Source organism: Chenopodium album, chromosome 12, assembly GCF_948465745.1.
Source record: "Chenopodium album chromosome 12, dcCheAlbu1.1, whole genome shotgun sequence".
Classification (NCBI taxonomy): domain Eukaryota; kingdom Viridiplantae; phylum Streptophyta; class Magnoliopsida; order Caryophyllales; family Amaranthaceae; genus Chenopodium; species Chenopodium album.
The window spans coordinates 777347-792213 of NC_137845.1; the positions used below are offsets into that span (position 1 = coordinate 777347).

General features: G+C 33.0%; 1 protein-coding gene across 1 annotated transcript; it reads right to left on the reverse strand.

The window, feature by feature from the left end:
- Nucleotides 1-10096: 10096 nt before the first annotated feature.
- On the reverse strand, nucleotides 10097-11251 carry LOC145572737 (CEN-like protein 2). Its single transcript, XM_081631708.1, has 4 exons — nucleotides 11057-11251; nucleotides 10619-10680; nucleotides 10441-10481; nucleotides 10097-10314 (listed from the first exon to the last, which is right to left on the reverse strand). Exons 1-4 carry the CDS (start codon nucleotides 11249-11251, stop codon nucleotides 10097-10099), a joined length of 516 nt encoding a protein of 171 aa, XP_081487834.1.
- Between the last annotated feature and the right edge of the window lie 3616 nt (nucleotides 11252-14867).

Sequence of the window (14867 nt, forward strand, 5' to 3'; positions counted from 1 at the left end):
CAAACACCCTCCCCCTTGGAATCAAACCCCTATCATTTGAGTGGGAGATGAGAGGATCTGTATTAAATTCATTTAGTTTATGAAAAGAGTTATTTTTGTAAACAAACTCTTCTTATGTTTTACCACTTAGATTTTAAATAATAGTCACATCACTCACATGTGTTGCTTATTTTGCTAAAATACTCTTTTCGTATCTGAATAATTGTATACTTTTGCTCAATTTACATACCTGACTTTGACTTGATTTTATGCTGTTATGTAAAGGGCTAATTAATATTATTTTATAAAGTTTTGTTAGATTAGTCACAAACTCACAATGTATGTTTCATAATATTAACTTTGTAGTAACTTTGCTAATAGATAATTAAAAATTTAAAGTCCAATTTTTACACTTATTCAGTTATTCTTATTCATATACTGAGTAATATTAATGATATACTCCCTCCGTCCCATAATACTTGTGACGTGGAGGTCGACATGTAGTTTAAGAAAATTACAAGTGGGTTCATTTAAAACATTTCTTTATTATATAAAGATTCTCTTTTGTAATTTTATATTGTAAGAAAACAAAAGGTGGGGGTAGTGAGGAGAGAGAAAATATCGTATTTAATTGGGTTTTGGGGTTTGTTGTCCCAAATAGAGTATAGAAAAATATTTTTTTTTAATTTGTGGTCCCATTCCATATTTGATAACGTGTCAAGTATTTTGGAACAGGCGAAAGTAAGAACTGTGTCAAGTATTATGGGACGGAGGGAGTAACAAGTTATGAACTAGCACGGTTTGACCCAACGTACTATCCTAGTCTTTAGAATGGGAAGAGGGAGGTTGAAGTTAGGACAACCTTATTTTTGTAGCGGTGAGTTTGAAGGATTTTTTTTTTTTTTTTTCACACGCTAAAGCAGATAAAGAAATAAATTAAGCTAAATTACTAAAGAAATCCTTACCTTATAGAACTTGTAGCAGCCATTTTCGCCAGCTTATTGATCTCTTCTCTTTGCGTATTATACACCACTCGAAGTTCTGTCCAATCCTACCTATTTCATTAATAGTCCAAAGTATTATTTTTTCTTGTGACCCCTTACCTTGTAGGATATCCACCAACTTACTAGCATCCGTTTTGATAATTATGCTTGGAAACCCGCTTCCCAGCACCACTTAATTGCTTCGAAACAAGCAATAGTTTCTGCTAAAACACACTTTTTGAAGTTATGACCTTTAAATTACTAGGTGAGAAGTGGGAACTGATCTTCTATACTACTAATCACATATATTATTTTGATAAAAAGCATTTTTTTTATACTACTAAAACACACTTTTGAAGTTAACATATAAGTAATATAGTGACTTGTATTTCCTATACCAATATATCTTATAGCTTTAATTTTGTTTATAACTTTTTGTAAGTTTGGGAAACACTAATCAAAGTGCCTTCTCAAGGACCACCAAAGGTATAATAATATTCAGAGTTTCAACTATGAGAGAACTAATTTTCAATTAGATGTTAATATTAATATACTTCTTTCATTTAACGGATTGTCAGTAAAACTATTGCGTATCTTTATACAAAAGTTGTGATAGATTCACTATTATTTATGAAAAATTCGTGATAAACATTATGGTTAAGTTTATTAGTCCGTACTTCATAGATGATAGAGTAGAACTTGATAGGGGTTTTCCACTTTTCCACCTATTTTAAAGGAAATTATTATAGATATTCTTACCATAGTACATGTATTTATTCTCTTCTTTTTAGGTGGTATCTTGAAGTATATAACACATGCTTTTGCCGAAAGATTGTAAAGGTCTAACTGAAAGATTATGCATGGACAGGATTAAATGAGTTCAAGTACTTTGTTGGTGACTGTTAATATGTTATGAGAGGTACTCATATCAACTTGCATTTGCAATTTGCAATTTGCAATTTGCAAATTGTGAATGACGCTAGAAGTGTACTATAGAAGAATCTGTCAAGAATCTCAAGCTACTTGTCTTATCTAACTTTAAAAAAATTATGTTCCTATCACTTGATATTCATGTGCTGTGTGCTATGTGGTCCCTACTCCCTGTGTCTTGCCAAGGGGAAGGGGAAGGGGAATGGGAGGGGATGCTGGGTTTACTGGGATAGCATTCACAACAATGTATAATTGTCAACTTCTGAATTTCTCTTTATGTTAGTAGTTGCAATGTGGTTGAATAATTGAATTGGATCAAACATACGGAGTATATGCTTAACAATTGACTCTTCTGTGTGTAATTTATTAGCATTTTGAACGTTCAAAATAGCTTGATGGGCTGGTCTGGGCTAGGCTAGGTCACCGTGTTAGGCTGGGCTATGGTATATTGGGTAGGTTGCTAGTTGGGTCTGGTGTGCCATGGTCTGCTGTGTCGAGTGTCGGAAGGGATGGGTCGAAATGGGGACCTTCGATCAACCCATAAAAAAATGGTGGTTGTTTGGGTTGTGTTACTGGTCAGGTTAGCTCTGTAACCCGCGGTTAGGCTTTGTCAGGGTGGGTCATGCCAAGGGCACTCTAGTGGTCTTCCCTAATTAGAACATAGTTTAATTTATACTCCATATTATTTATTAATCTTATGCAACCTCTTAGGGATAAGTGTTTTTTTTATTTTAGACTCTGTTTTGGTTGAAAATAATTTCCATGAAAATGATTTTCCTCCATTTCTCTGTTTTTCTGTGTTTGTATTGTTTGGTGTGGAAAGTAATTTTGTCATAGGTGGATATTACTTTTTAGACGAGGAATTCCGTTTTCCTTTTGAACAAGATATGCCACATTTTCCTATACTTTTTGCTTCTCTATTCTCTTCTCTATCCTTCCCCTTCCCTATACTTCCATGTTTTCTTTTCTCCATGTATTTTTCAATAATCAAACAAACAAGAGAATTTTTTATTTATTTATTTTTTTACTATCATGTTTTCTATTAAAAATTGTTTTCTATTAAAAATATTTATTATGAAATGTATTTTCCATTAAATCTAACACAACCTTGAAGCGTTATTCCTTTACATTTTAGACCCTCCTTTTTGGAAATCAAATTAGTTTAAATAAGTTCAAACAAGATCTATTCAAGTTCAATTTATATACTACCTCCGTTTTATATTATTTGCAACGATTAGATATTTTTCCTCTCTACTTTATATCAAATCGTTGCAAATAATATGTAACTCTACTTTATATCAAATCGTTGCAAATAATATGTAACGGAGGTAGTAATATGTATGATCGAAAATTAGAAATGTAAGTTGTTGGAGTAAAGAGAGGAAAGGTAGCTGACCTCTCGCCCAACCGGGCGCAAGAACAAGTATTTTTTTATACGTACGGGCGCCCAACCGGCAGTGACCGCCCGACCGGGTGTGAGAGTAAAGTCGATTTTCATCATTTGTCATGGTGGCACGTCCGACCAGACGCGAAAGCAAAGTTGAGATTACATATCAGTTTCGCCTACCGGATGCGGAAATGAGTCAAATTACTAACGACTCTTTCACTTCCTCTTCTTTTGTAACTCTCCCTTAACATCCATAATTAATGGGATGTTTTAAGGGATTGTTTACTTTTATTTCTGATTAAGAGTTTTGTCCCTTTGGATTCTTCAGCTCTTAGTTATCCCATCTTTCATTATATATTTTCATAATTGGAAAAATCAGAATATACAATCATCAAACACATTGAGCTAAACACAATTCTCTCTTCGGACATAAATTTACTAGTCTCCAACCTTCCACCCAAAAATGTCTTTGTGTGGGAGTGGTGTGTATTATCTTAGAAAATGTAATGGAGAATATAATTGTGCACCTTGATTGCGCCGAATTTTGTTTTCAATTTAGTGATTATTATCATGCTACATCGAAATTTCTTTGAGTACTATTTTCTCCTCGTTCATTTTGTTAACTATTTATTCTAGACCCTCTTTATTTGACAACATAAGTTAGTCTAATAAAAGTTAATTTTGACATATAAAACACACCAAAGTGGAAGAAAGTTCGTCATTTGAACTAATAAGGGCTGTTAAAGCTTGCCCAAAGAGTTCGTTTATGTAGTTACCACTTGCTGTAAAGTGTTGAACTAGGTAGAGGTCGGCCAATTAGTATGATGCTTCCCTTGTAAAAAGGTTGAAAGAAGACATGCAACTTTTGTGCTTTGGAGATTTTCTTGTCAGGTTTGGAAAATTCAATTGTTGCAAATTGATCTATTTTTGTCTGTTTTTTTCAAGTCTGTGACTTTGTTTCTAGTTTTAGCTCATGGAAGATTACAGTATCACCTTTGACTAGTAAATTGTGTTTGTATTTGAAAGTCTCGGAAAAAGGGTGTTTTAGCTGCTTCAACTATTCCTTCCGTTATTTGATGTACTCAATTATTGTAAACTACGGACTATTGTTTATAGGAGAGGTGATCAAAGTTGTTTATTAAGGAAGAGAGTGTGAAAAAGGGATATATGTGAGAAAAAAAAAAAAAGATAAAAAGGATAAAGTAAAAGAAATGATATATACCAAAAAAAAGAAGAGATGAATATAGTAAGACAAGAGGTTAAGATGATAAATTTATTTGCTAAAAATAGAATAAAGCAGAATTAGGTAACATCAAACAATAACACCTAAACATGATAAAAATAGGAGTCATTCAGCAAATAGTAGGCATATTTGTTACGGAGTAGTACTGAATACGGAGTCATTTAGCAAATACTCCGTAGTGTGCATTTTTGTTTACAAGTTGTACAGTTGCAAAGGCTTCTAAAATGTCGACTTTTCCATATGTGGGGGACTGGGGGTAATCCTCCTCCTATTTGAGAACATGATGCTCTTAATTTACTGTCATTCTACTTTGTTTTTCTTTCCTATTTGTCTGTCTTTTATAACCAACAGAGTCAAAAATGTGCTCGTACTATGGTACAGTACAGTAGTCAGAAATTCTTCCCCCTGTTAGATGTACTGTTTTGTCCCTGGAAAAATGTGCGTTAAAAAGGTGATTATAAACCATCGGGTATAAACTTTCGGTCAAATATCCTGTGTTTAAACTCAGTTGGCCATCGGTCAGTTTCTTGAAAAATCTCATTCTCAAGTCTTCTCTCTCTCAGATAAGAGGGGTTGGTGGTCCATTACCTCCACGTGTTAGAATTCTTTTTTTTATTTTTAGTTTTTTATTTTTATTTTTTTTTTGTAGAATTTTCAAATTTATTTGGATGGATGAATGTGAAAGCATAAGTCAGCAAATATGTGGAATGTAAAACGTGTATGATGACAGATTATACATTTTGTTACTTGTTGAAAATTGATTTATGCACATCAAATATTGATTTTAGTACACCTTTATATAAGTGATTTTGAAGTTTATACATATCGTACTAAACAAGTACGTAGTTTTGGCTGTACAACCATAAAAATTTAATACGAATGTGAAAGATTCTCATGTCATCTCCTACATAAGTTCATAGCATGTGTAAGTTATATTACTTAACATTATGTCATTCTTATTTAATTTTAAGCGATTAGGTCTAATTCTCAGCATTTTATGTGCCCCTTGGTCTTGTTGATTGACAACCAATCAGGCTTGACATCATTCATGATTGTCTTTGGGATGTATATGTATTATCGGTAATACCAAGACAATTTTAACTAATCTATTGGTGAAATTACTAAGGTTTGGCTCAGTTTATAAGAGTGTTACTTTAGATCGTAGAAGCGTAAGCTTTAAATCTTAATAAATGAGGGTACTTGTAGGTGGGATTGTCAACTTTTCAAGGATTTGGCCCTATATCAAGAAATTTGAGGGTTGGGGATTGGAGTCCGTCCGTGAAAATGTAATATTTATTACAGGTTATGTAAAATACTAGTAAAACGTGTTTATTAATATATTTCCTCTATTTTCTTCTATTTGCAACACAACCTCTAAACATGTATTTTTAGGAGGTGATTAGTAAAGATAAACGAATGATTTTGTCAAAATAATTGTAACCTTGGGAATAGGGAAAGTTTTGAAAAGATTAGGTACCAAACAAGCCCGTAGTTAATAAATACGTAATAATTTACTGAAAATAAAAAATCAAAAAAATGAAAATTGAAAACTAAAAATAATGTTAAACAAGTCCTACGTAAATCATTTAGAGTGGTTTAAGCAATTTAGTTCGAAAAAAAAAAACAAGCACTTTTGGACGAATGTTGTTGTTAATGTTGTTTTGGGGTATGATTATTTAAATGTTGCCTTGGAATTGTGCAACAATCAGGATTTAGGGAACTCTAACTGGCTTGTTTTGGATAACAAATTCAATATTGTCCTTATCAAATTATGGGGATGCCTGTTTAGAAATGCCAATTATTTGGGAGTAAATTTTTTGAATGTATGGTAGTGATTTCCAGGTACTATTCCCCACTAAATCTTTGGGGGATACTTGAGCTGCTTTCAACTTGTAATTGTACCTTCTATTACTTTTTTTTTTCCTCCAGGTTTCCTTCACTCTGTATTGTCCCTTTTTGCCTTTGTCATAATCTTCTTTCGTTTATTATGTTACCTTTATGCTAATTTTTAATTTTTGGATTATGAATGGACATGTGAACTTCACATAAAAACTTAGCCCTTGAAGTTTTGAAAGGTCATACTATGATCTTTGGTGTTGATTGCTCTCCTCCAATGAATAAGGGGGGACTACTGAGGAAGTAGTGTTATATTAGAGTCTTTATCCGTCCCTCTAAGATTGTCTTATTTTTTTTTTAATTATGATTATTTTTTGTAAGATTTTGTTGGGTGTTTTAGATAAGTGAGAAAATTAATGAACTAAGGTTTCTAACTAGATAAAATTATAAAGATAATAACCTAAGCTAGACCAAAAAAAATTCAAGACCCAAACACCTGAATTGTTTACTGTATTTTCTTAAAGCAAATTACATGTAGACAGTTAGACACATCTTCTTTTAAGACTATGTCCCTTGGTGAAGAGAATATATACGTAGCGCATGTGAGTAAATTGAGGCCACACATGACCATTGATGATATAAGGGATACTTAAAGAGACAAACTATATAAGAAATTAGGGCAATATTATAGAGCTAAGGGAGTGATTATTTGAGGGCATGTTCTGATTTACTTCACTGATTGAAGCTAAACTGAATTGAGTAGAACTGAATTGTTTAAAAAAGAAGGAAATTAGGTACTAAACTGAACTGAAATTAAGCTGAAGAGAACAAGCCTTGAGATCTGACCCAATTTCAAAAGTTATTATTCCAAATTTACCCCTATCTATTTACACCAATATTATGTAATTCACATACCTTGTACATGAATTTCAAAAAAAATGAATTAAAAGAAGAAAAAACATTATTTAACCCTAGTCTAGGAACACCCAACCATCCAAAGCTATCTTTAGCTCATTTGTTCATGTAGAGATGCAAATAAACCTTTATTTTTTTTTTTTTTTTTTTGGGGGGGGGGGGGGGGGGGGAAGGGTTAGAGAGGTAAGGATTGAACCTAAATGAAAAACTTTACAATACGAAAAGAGGATTAATACGAACTTAGTAATCCCTTTATATTCTTACCTTTTTATGGAAAATGTGAATATAAGCATGTAAGGGTGAAATAAATGTGAGGTCGAAAGGGTAAGAGTGTAAAAACAATTTATCAAAATAGAAAAAAGAGAAAAAGCAAAAGTGAGTAGATCAAAAAAGAATAGAGCCTAAAATGAAAAGTGAATAGATAAAATAAGAACGAAGGGAATATTTGCTACTCCAGTAAAAAGTTATATGTGCAAGAAAAAAGAGAAAAATTAGGATAAAGTAAAAATGAGTAGAACTTAAAATGAAAAGGGAGTAAAACAAAAAAGATAATAATAAATAGTACTTGTATAATAGACAAATGTAAAAAAGATTTCATTTAAATCTGAACTATGTACAAATATGTTGCTTTTGTAATTTCTTGAGAACATCATTGGTTCATGCTCGACTGCAGCCGTGCAGCCTCAGTGTGGTGCAATAGTTCTGGAGCACATTCATCTTTTCCACTATAAGATGATCCCCATTTGTGTCAATAATCTGTTTTAGTTGTACTACTTCTCCTGTATGTACTTGGCTCATCATTTGTCCTATCAGGTATGTATGTGGGTTCTGTCAATTTGTTGCTTTTATTTCAAATAGGCTTGGTTAAGAATGAAGGATCTTGAAAATTCAGGAACCATGCATCTATGAGTAGATTTTTTTTTTTTGAATGATTCAGTGCTGTTACATGAGATTTATCACTCATGTCATTAATACAGCTAGGAAATTTTTTGGGGGGCAATAAATATGCTGTCTTGGATTTAATATATGTCACATTCTACAATCTGAGGAGAGAATGAAGTTTTAAGTAAATCTATTTTGTTAAATATATGCTTTCTCGTATTAGAATTTACTTCTGAATTACTTTATCATTTCTTTTTTCCATGTCAACACGTCATGCATAATAAATATTAACTATTGTTGCGAAGTTTACATGATAGGGGTCATGTTATTAGCTTATTGAGCGTTTTCTTTTGCTTTTAGTGTAAGGATATTTGAGTTATTTCAATTTTTCTTATGCATAATTGTGTTATGCAGTGCTTACTATTTGGCTTTCATTTCTGAACAAGTGTATGTGCAATATTCATGGAATAGAACACATATCCGGATTAACATTTCAACATAGCATTTTTGAACTTATTATAACTGATATTGCTTGAATTTGTCTCATTTAAACATATTTTGTTAGAGAGAAATCATATAAGTTGAAAGAATACATTCTTACTTTTGCTTACTTTTACTATGTTGCTGGTAGATTGGAATAATTAAAAAAGATATCTCTAATAGTTGGAATGAAGGTACCATTGCATGCTTTTAGACCTACCTAAACCCTGAGACCCTCTTTAGTTAATGGTAGCTTAGCGTAATCCGATATTAATAGAAAAAAAATAAATAAATAATAGGGCAGCAAAATATGGAGAAAAGTCAAGGATTAAGGAAGTAATCAAATGAGGGGTCTAAGCTAGTGTATTGTCTACCTGACGTAGTCTTACTGAGGTAAGAGTGTGGGTCCAATTATACATTAGCTTTGGGGGAATTAAGATTGTAAGAGAATAGAAAATGATTGTAACATTGTAACAGTAACTGTTATGGGTAAAAAGATTTCCTTTTAAAAACCAAAAATAGCAAAAATAGAAGGTCAAATATGGTCTCATATCTTGGATATTAGTCATTGGTGTAAAGTGATATTTTTTGGGTAAAGACTTTTGTGTTGCCCGAATTTTTTCCCTTCTCTGAAAAATCAAATTGTGCTGATGAGCTCTCTTAAAGTTATTTTTTTGGTTTAGTTTATTAGTCACATTGTGCTTAAGCATAAAATGTGCGTTTTGATCTTTTGTCCTAGATATGTGATTTGTAGGGAGGTTTATTATGTAATATACGGTGTAGGATATATCAAGAATAAATGTACATGGAATCAACTAATTTGATGGTAAAGTTTTGAAAGAGCTTTATCAGGAAACTTGAATTTAAATGGTGTTTTTTCTATACTTGTTAGAATTAAAGTAGGTTATATAAGCTTCGCTATTTGCTAAGAAATGTTTGTCTTTTATTTTTCTAAGAATAGTTTAAGGGTTTCAAAGATTTCAGTTGTCTTAGCATTTTGTTGTCATGGTCTAAAATTCTTTTTTTTATTGTCATAAGAAGTGAAAAAACATGGCAATTTTATAATCAAGAGACCAATTGGATGCATTTGATGGATAGGTCTAATGATGAATAGATCTAATTTTATAATTTTGCTCCAAAACAGCACAAGTACTGCTGAGTATATACTTCGTATTAATATGGAAAGATCATACGATATGAAATTAGTACACATAGATATCAAGCACATGCATAAAACAAATTAAAGCTACATCAACTAACATGCAACCAGAAGGTAATAACTAACATAAACCACTTCCTTCTTCTAGCTAGTTAGGTCACTCATATATCATATCATAAACATTACACTCCTCCCCCTAACCAAGTAAAGAGCAATCTTATTTTTAACCAAATTATTGCATAATTGGTACATTAGAATACGAGATCATATCACTGGCTTCATGTCCAAAGATGACTATTCAGCTAGCGCCTTCGAGCAGCGGTTTCCCTTTGGCAATTGAAGTAGACAGCAGCAACGGGAAGGCCAAGTTGGTTGTCTTCAGCAAATTTTTTGGTGCAGAATCGATCTCGACTGCATGGTGGGACGACAATACCCCTACGGTTCTGCCTGAACAAGATGAACGCAAATCTGTGGATGCCTATGTTCGGCCTCGGCAACTCATAGGTCACCATCTCTTTCCCTATCACATATGATATAATGGAGTAAGTATATACCATGAAATTATTAGTTTACTTGTTTGTTTAATTAATCTTAAAGTAGTGGTCAAAGTCCCCTTAATTATGATATAAGTTGAGGGCTTGCTTACCAAAAGTAGCATCTGTTGTGCCTGGAATATCTGTGACTATCCTGTAACACAGGCATATAAATTTGAGTAAGCCATTAAGTTTCTACTTGATAAAAGATAACTCTAAAAATTACATTTACATGAATATAAACATATAAATATATTAAACTTTGGTTTGGATTTTAAATTAAGAGTATACCAGTGAAGGTGCTCTTTAAGGTAAGGATCACTAGGTCCTGGAACATCTGGATCTGTCATAATCTATCAGAGAAAAGAGAACATAAGCCCCAGTTGGAGTGGAAATATGTGTGTGTAGATGATATCATGCAATAATATAAGATCAAATGTAAAAACTTTACTATAGTAAATATTAGAAACAAAGAAAAAACTTTTAAAATAGTACTATCACTTAAACTAATTCTTATGAAGTATAATATACTTCATATTTATATATATTTTTTGATATTAGACTTTTATGTATTCGGTACATAACTCTTGTATCATCATTAAGTTATATGAAGTAGCTTTTAAGAGTTTTTTTTTTTTCGTTTTTCTTAAGGTTATCTTCTTTTATAAACTGAAGGGATGGGGGAGATCGAATTAAAGTAAAAAGTATAGATAGAAATTATAAATGTACCAAGGTAAAAAATGATTTCAAGTCACCATCAAGAACTTGAACCCTAGGCTTAAGGGTAACAGAAGAAGGGAAGAATTCATGACCATTGTAAACTTGCTTATTATTGTAAGTGACACACATTCTCACACTTGGGTTGAAATTGTCTATGACATCCCCAACTACTCTTCCAATGATGAGGGGATCCATCTTTGCCATTTTCTAGAGAAAAAAAAAAGAGAGAGAGAGAGAAGAAATATTATTATGGGGTTTAATTTTGGAAGAGACAATTATATGTAAGGTCTCTTGAATGGGTGTCTTGATGGTATTGGTGGGGGAAATGATCTCATTATATATATACTGGTAAGGGGAAGCTAAAATTAATCAAATTTACACAATAAAAAAAGAATAAGTAGGAAAAAAAATTGTAAAAGAGGAGGTGGTGGGGCCAGGGATTTTAGTGTACATAGGTTTGAAAAATTGGCAATTTAAAGTGTACCTTATTATTATTGTTTCAAAATCTTGGTGTCTTATGGTATCTTCCATAGTTCCAGCATCTTTCTCTAGGGTCTTTAGGGGTAATTATTTGTGTAAGTATTTTGTTAACCACTCATATTCATAGTGAAATTTAGGGAGTAGGTTAGTTAATTGGCTTGGTTACATTTGTGTTTTTTTTTTTTGTTGAAAAAAAAATGGACATAAGATGATATGATGTACAAAAACATAAGTATTTCAAGTAAATACTTCAACAATATTTCAAGTAAATACTTCAACAATATTTTCAAGTGTAAGTTTAGGCGTTTTTGCCTTTTCTTAAATAATAAATTTCCGATTGATCAAGTCCATTCAAGTGTCAAAAGGTGAAATTAGGGTATATCATGTCAATTCATATCTAATAAGTTTAAGTGAATATAGATTTCACGCTTAGACCGAGCTAGCTAGTGTCTTTTGTACTTCATATGTGACATGGGACTAACTATATAAAACCCACTTTTTACTAGCTACTATATCATTTTCTCTTTAAATAAGACGGATTGAGAAGTGGTAGAGTACCAGACCAGCATCTCCCGATTGATGCAATTAAGCTTCCAATTGAATGGTGCATTTAGCTTCTAATTGGGATTGGATTTGAATGCTTTCAGATTTAAACTGATAACAATATGACTATTTTCTTTGAGATCTAATTATTTTAATTAACACTTTGAAGAGCTACTTAGAAATAAACCACTTCTTAAGGCCGTTTCTCCCCCCTGTTAACTAGCAATGAATCTCTAATATCCTCTTAATTGTTTCTACATTAAAAGCAAAATATGATAATCCTTGTTTGGCAAGGGTGCCAAAAATCTGGAATAAACCTTTAAAGAGTGAGGACATTACTGATATAGTACAAGAACAGTATCTGGTGACATTACTGATATAGTACAATCATACAAATATTATTGATCATGGTGTAGAATAATTATACAAGTACATGAGAATAACATCAAGATATATTGGAAACATATTCCTGAACACTTGCAACTTCTATAAAATAAATCTTTCTAATACAAAACATGATGACTCCTAATGCATCAATACTTCGTAATATATTCCTGTAATCGTAACAATTTTTTTTTTCCTAGACCAAAATCATGCTGTAAGCATGAAGCCCTTCTCTCGAGCTAATTACCATACATGGCCAATATTATGTAAAAAGGCAGCGCCTTTTTGGTGATGTGGCCTGCTGCCAAGTCAACCAAAAAAACGGACCTAGACGCGCATATAACGGGATTACTATTCACGCACATATATAACAAACTGTTGGGGTTACTGGTTTTGTCAGGGTTACTTGTATTTTTTAGGGGTTGTATTTTTTTTTTCAGGGGTTACTTGTATGGATTACTTATTCAGGGGTTACTTGTATTTTATTTTTCAGGTGTTACTTGTACTTTTTCAGGGATTACTTGTATTTTTCCAAGTAGTTACTTGTATTATTTTTTTGGAAAAATTGTCAAAAAATAATACATACTTTAAGCGGTCTGCAAAAAACAAGTTAAACTTTTGATTATTTTTAAATAATACAAACTTTTGGAGGTATTCGCTTTAAACAAGTTATGACTGATTAGTGACTTGATTTATAGGTATATAGAACACGTGTCATTATTTAATTGGGTTGACAATTTAATTTGAATTTTTATTTTTTTTATTTAATATTTTTAATTTTTAAAAGATTTAAATTTTATTATTATTATTTTAAAGAAAAAAATCTCCTCCCCACCAACCACCCATTCCTCTCCCAGCCCATCCTTTCCCCGGTGGCCGCCTACCCTCCGGTGACACCTTGTCGGCGCCTCAATCCCCTCCTCCGCGCCGGCGACCCCACTTTCGGCATCCCCACCCCTCCCACTCCCTTCCCTAACTCCCACCCACCACAAAAACCCACGAAATCCCCCTCCCTCCCTACAAAAACCCACGGGTTTTCGAGGGTGGGCGAAGGAGCAATCATGGGTTTTTGATGGTTTTCGTAGGTAGGGAGGGGGTTTCGTGCAGAGGGAGAAGGTGATGGTGAGGGAGGGGTATCGTGGGCCTAGGGTTCCGGTGATGGTGGTTTGGGGGAGGGTAAGGGCAAGGGCGACGATAGGTCGGGCCGGCTGGGTTGACGATGGCAGGGCTAGTCTGGCGCCACCAGGAATGGAAGTAGGGGAGGGAAATACGGAGTATCTAGTAGTGGGGAGGTGGAGTGGCTGGTGGTAGGAGGTTGAGTGGTTTTTTTTCCCTAATTATCAATTAATTATGGTTTAAATATTAATTAATTTTTAATTAAGTGTTAATTGATTGTTAAATGATTTTATAAAAAAAATAAAAAAATAAAAAAAAATAAATTACCGGTCAATTAGGTAGTAGGTAAAATGTCCCGTTTAAAGTAAATTCCCTCTAAAGTTTGTATTATTTAGAAATAATCAAAAGTTTGAATTGTGTTTGGCGAACCGCTTAAAATTTATATTATTTTTGACAATTTTTTCATTTTTTTTTAGGTGTTACTTGTAGGTATTACTTGTATTATGAGTAACCCCACACCAAAACTCTATACCAAACCAATAACACTGTACAAGTAATCTGGCCAAAATCAATACACCCATACAAGTCAAACCCATTATAATTCTTCAACTCCTTCCTGTAATCTCTAATACTTGTACTTCGTATTATTGAAAACAAAAGGTTTTCATTTCCCAAAAATGACCTCAAAAAGTTTCGACCTCCATTATTATGCGACAAATAAGACGAAGATAAAGATGACAGCGGAGGTCGTCAGCGATCTGGGTTGGTTTGGCTCGCAATTCTGCGACGAAGAAGGTGAAGACGAAGACAACATCGGAGGTCACCGATTTCAGGTTGGTTTGGCCAGCGATTTCTACGACATATGGGTTGATTTGGCCGGCGATTTCTACGACAATGAAGGTGAAGATGAAGACGACGGCGGAGGTGGTGGAGGTTAGGGTTGGAATGAGGAAAAAAAAAAAAAAAAAAAAAGAAAAAAATTGTGGTTGGCCACACGGTCATACGAAATGACTAGCCGTATACAAAAATTTGTGATAAAAGATGTTGCGAATATTTAAGAATGAAAGTAGAATATGTCTCTAGACAGGAAGAATTTGATTAGAAGTTGCTTCACATTCGGAAGCTACTAAAGGCCCTAAGATCTTTAGCAGAAGAGGCTAAACTTGAAACAAAAATAGCAATAATTATGAAGTGTTTATCAATAGAATCTGCTTAATTATTCAACCAATACAATCAAGCTAAGCAATCATTAGATAAGCATACGCATACCACCTTGATAAATATAAATCTATAATCT

Coding starts and splice junctions, on each gene's coding strand:
- LOC145572737 (XM_081631708.1), bottom strand. CDS start 11,251: ATGGCAAAGATGGATCCCCTCATCATTGGAAGAGTAGTTGGGGATGTC. Junction 10,482..10,618: donor CTTAAAGAGCACCTTCACTG/GTATACTCTTAA, acceptor CCTGTGTTACAG/GATAGTCACAGATATTCCAG. Junction 10,315..10,440: donor CACAACAGATGCTACTTTTG/GTAAGCAAGCCC, acceptor CATATGTGATAG/GGAAAGAGATGGTGACCTAT.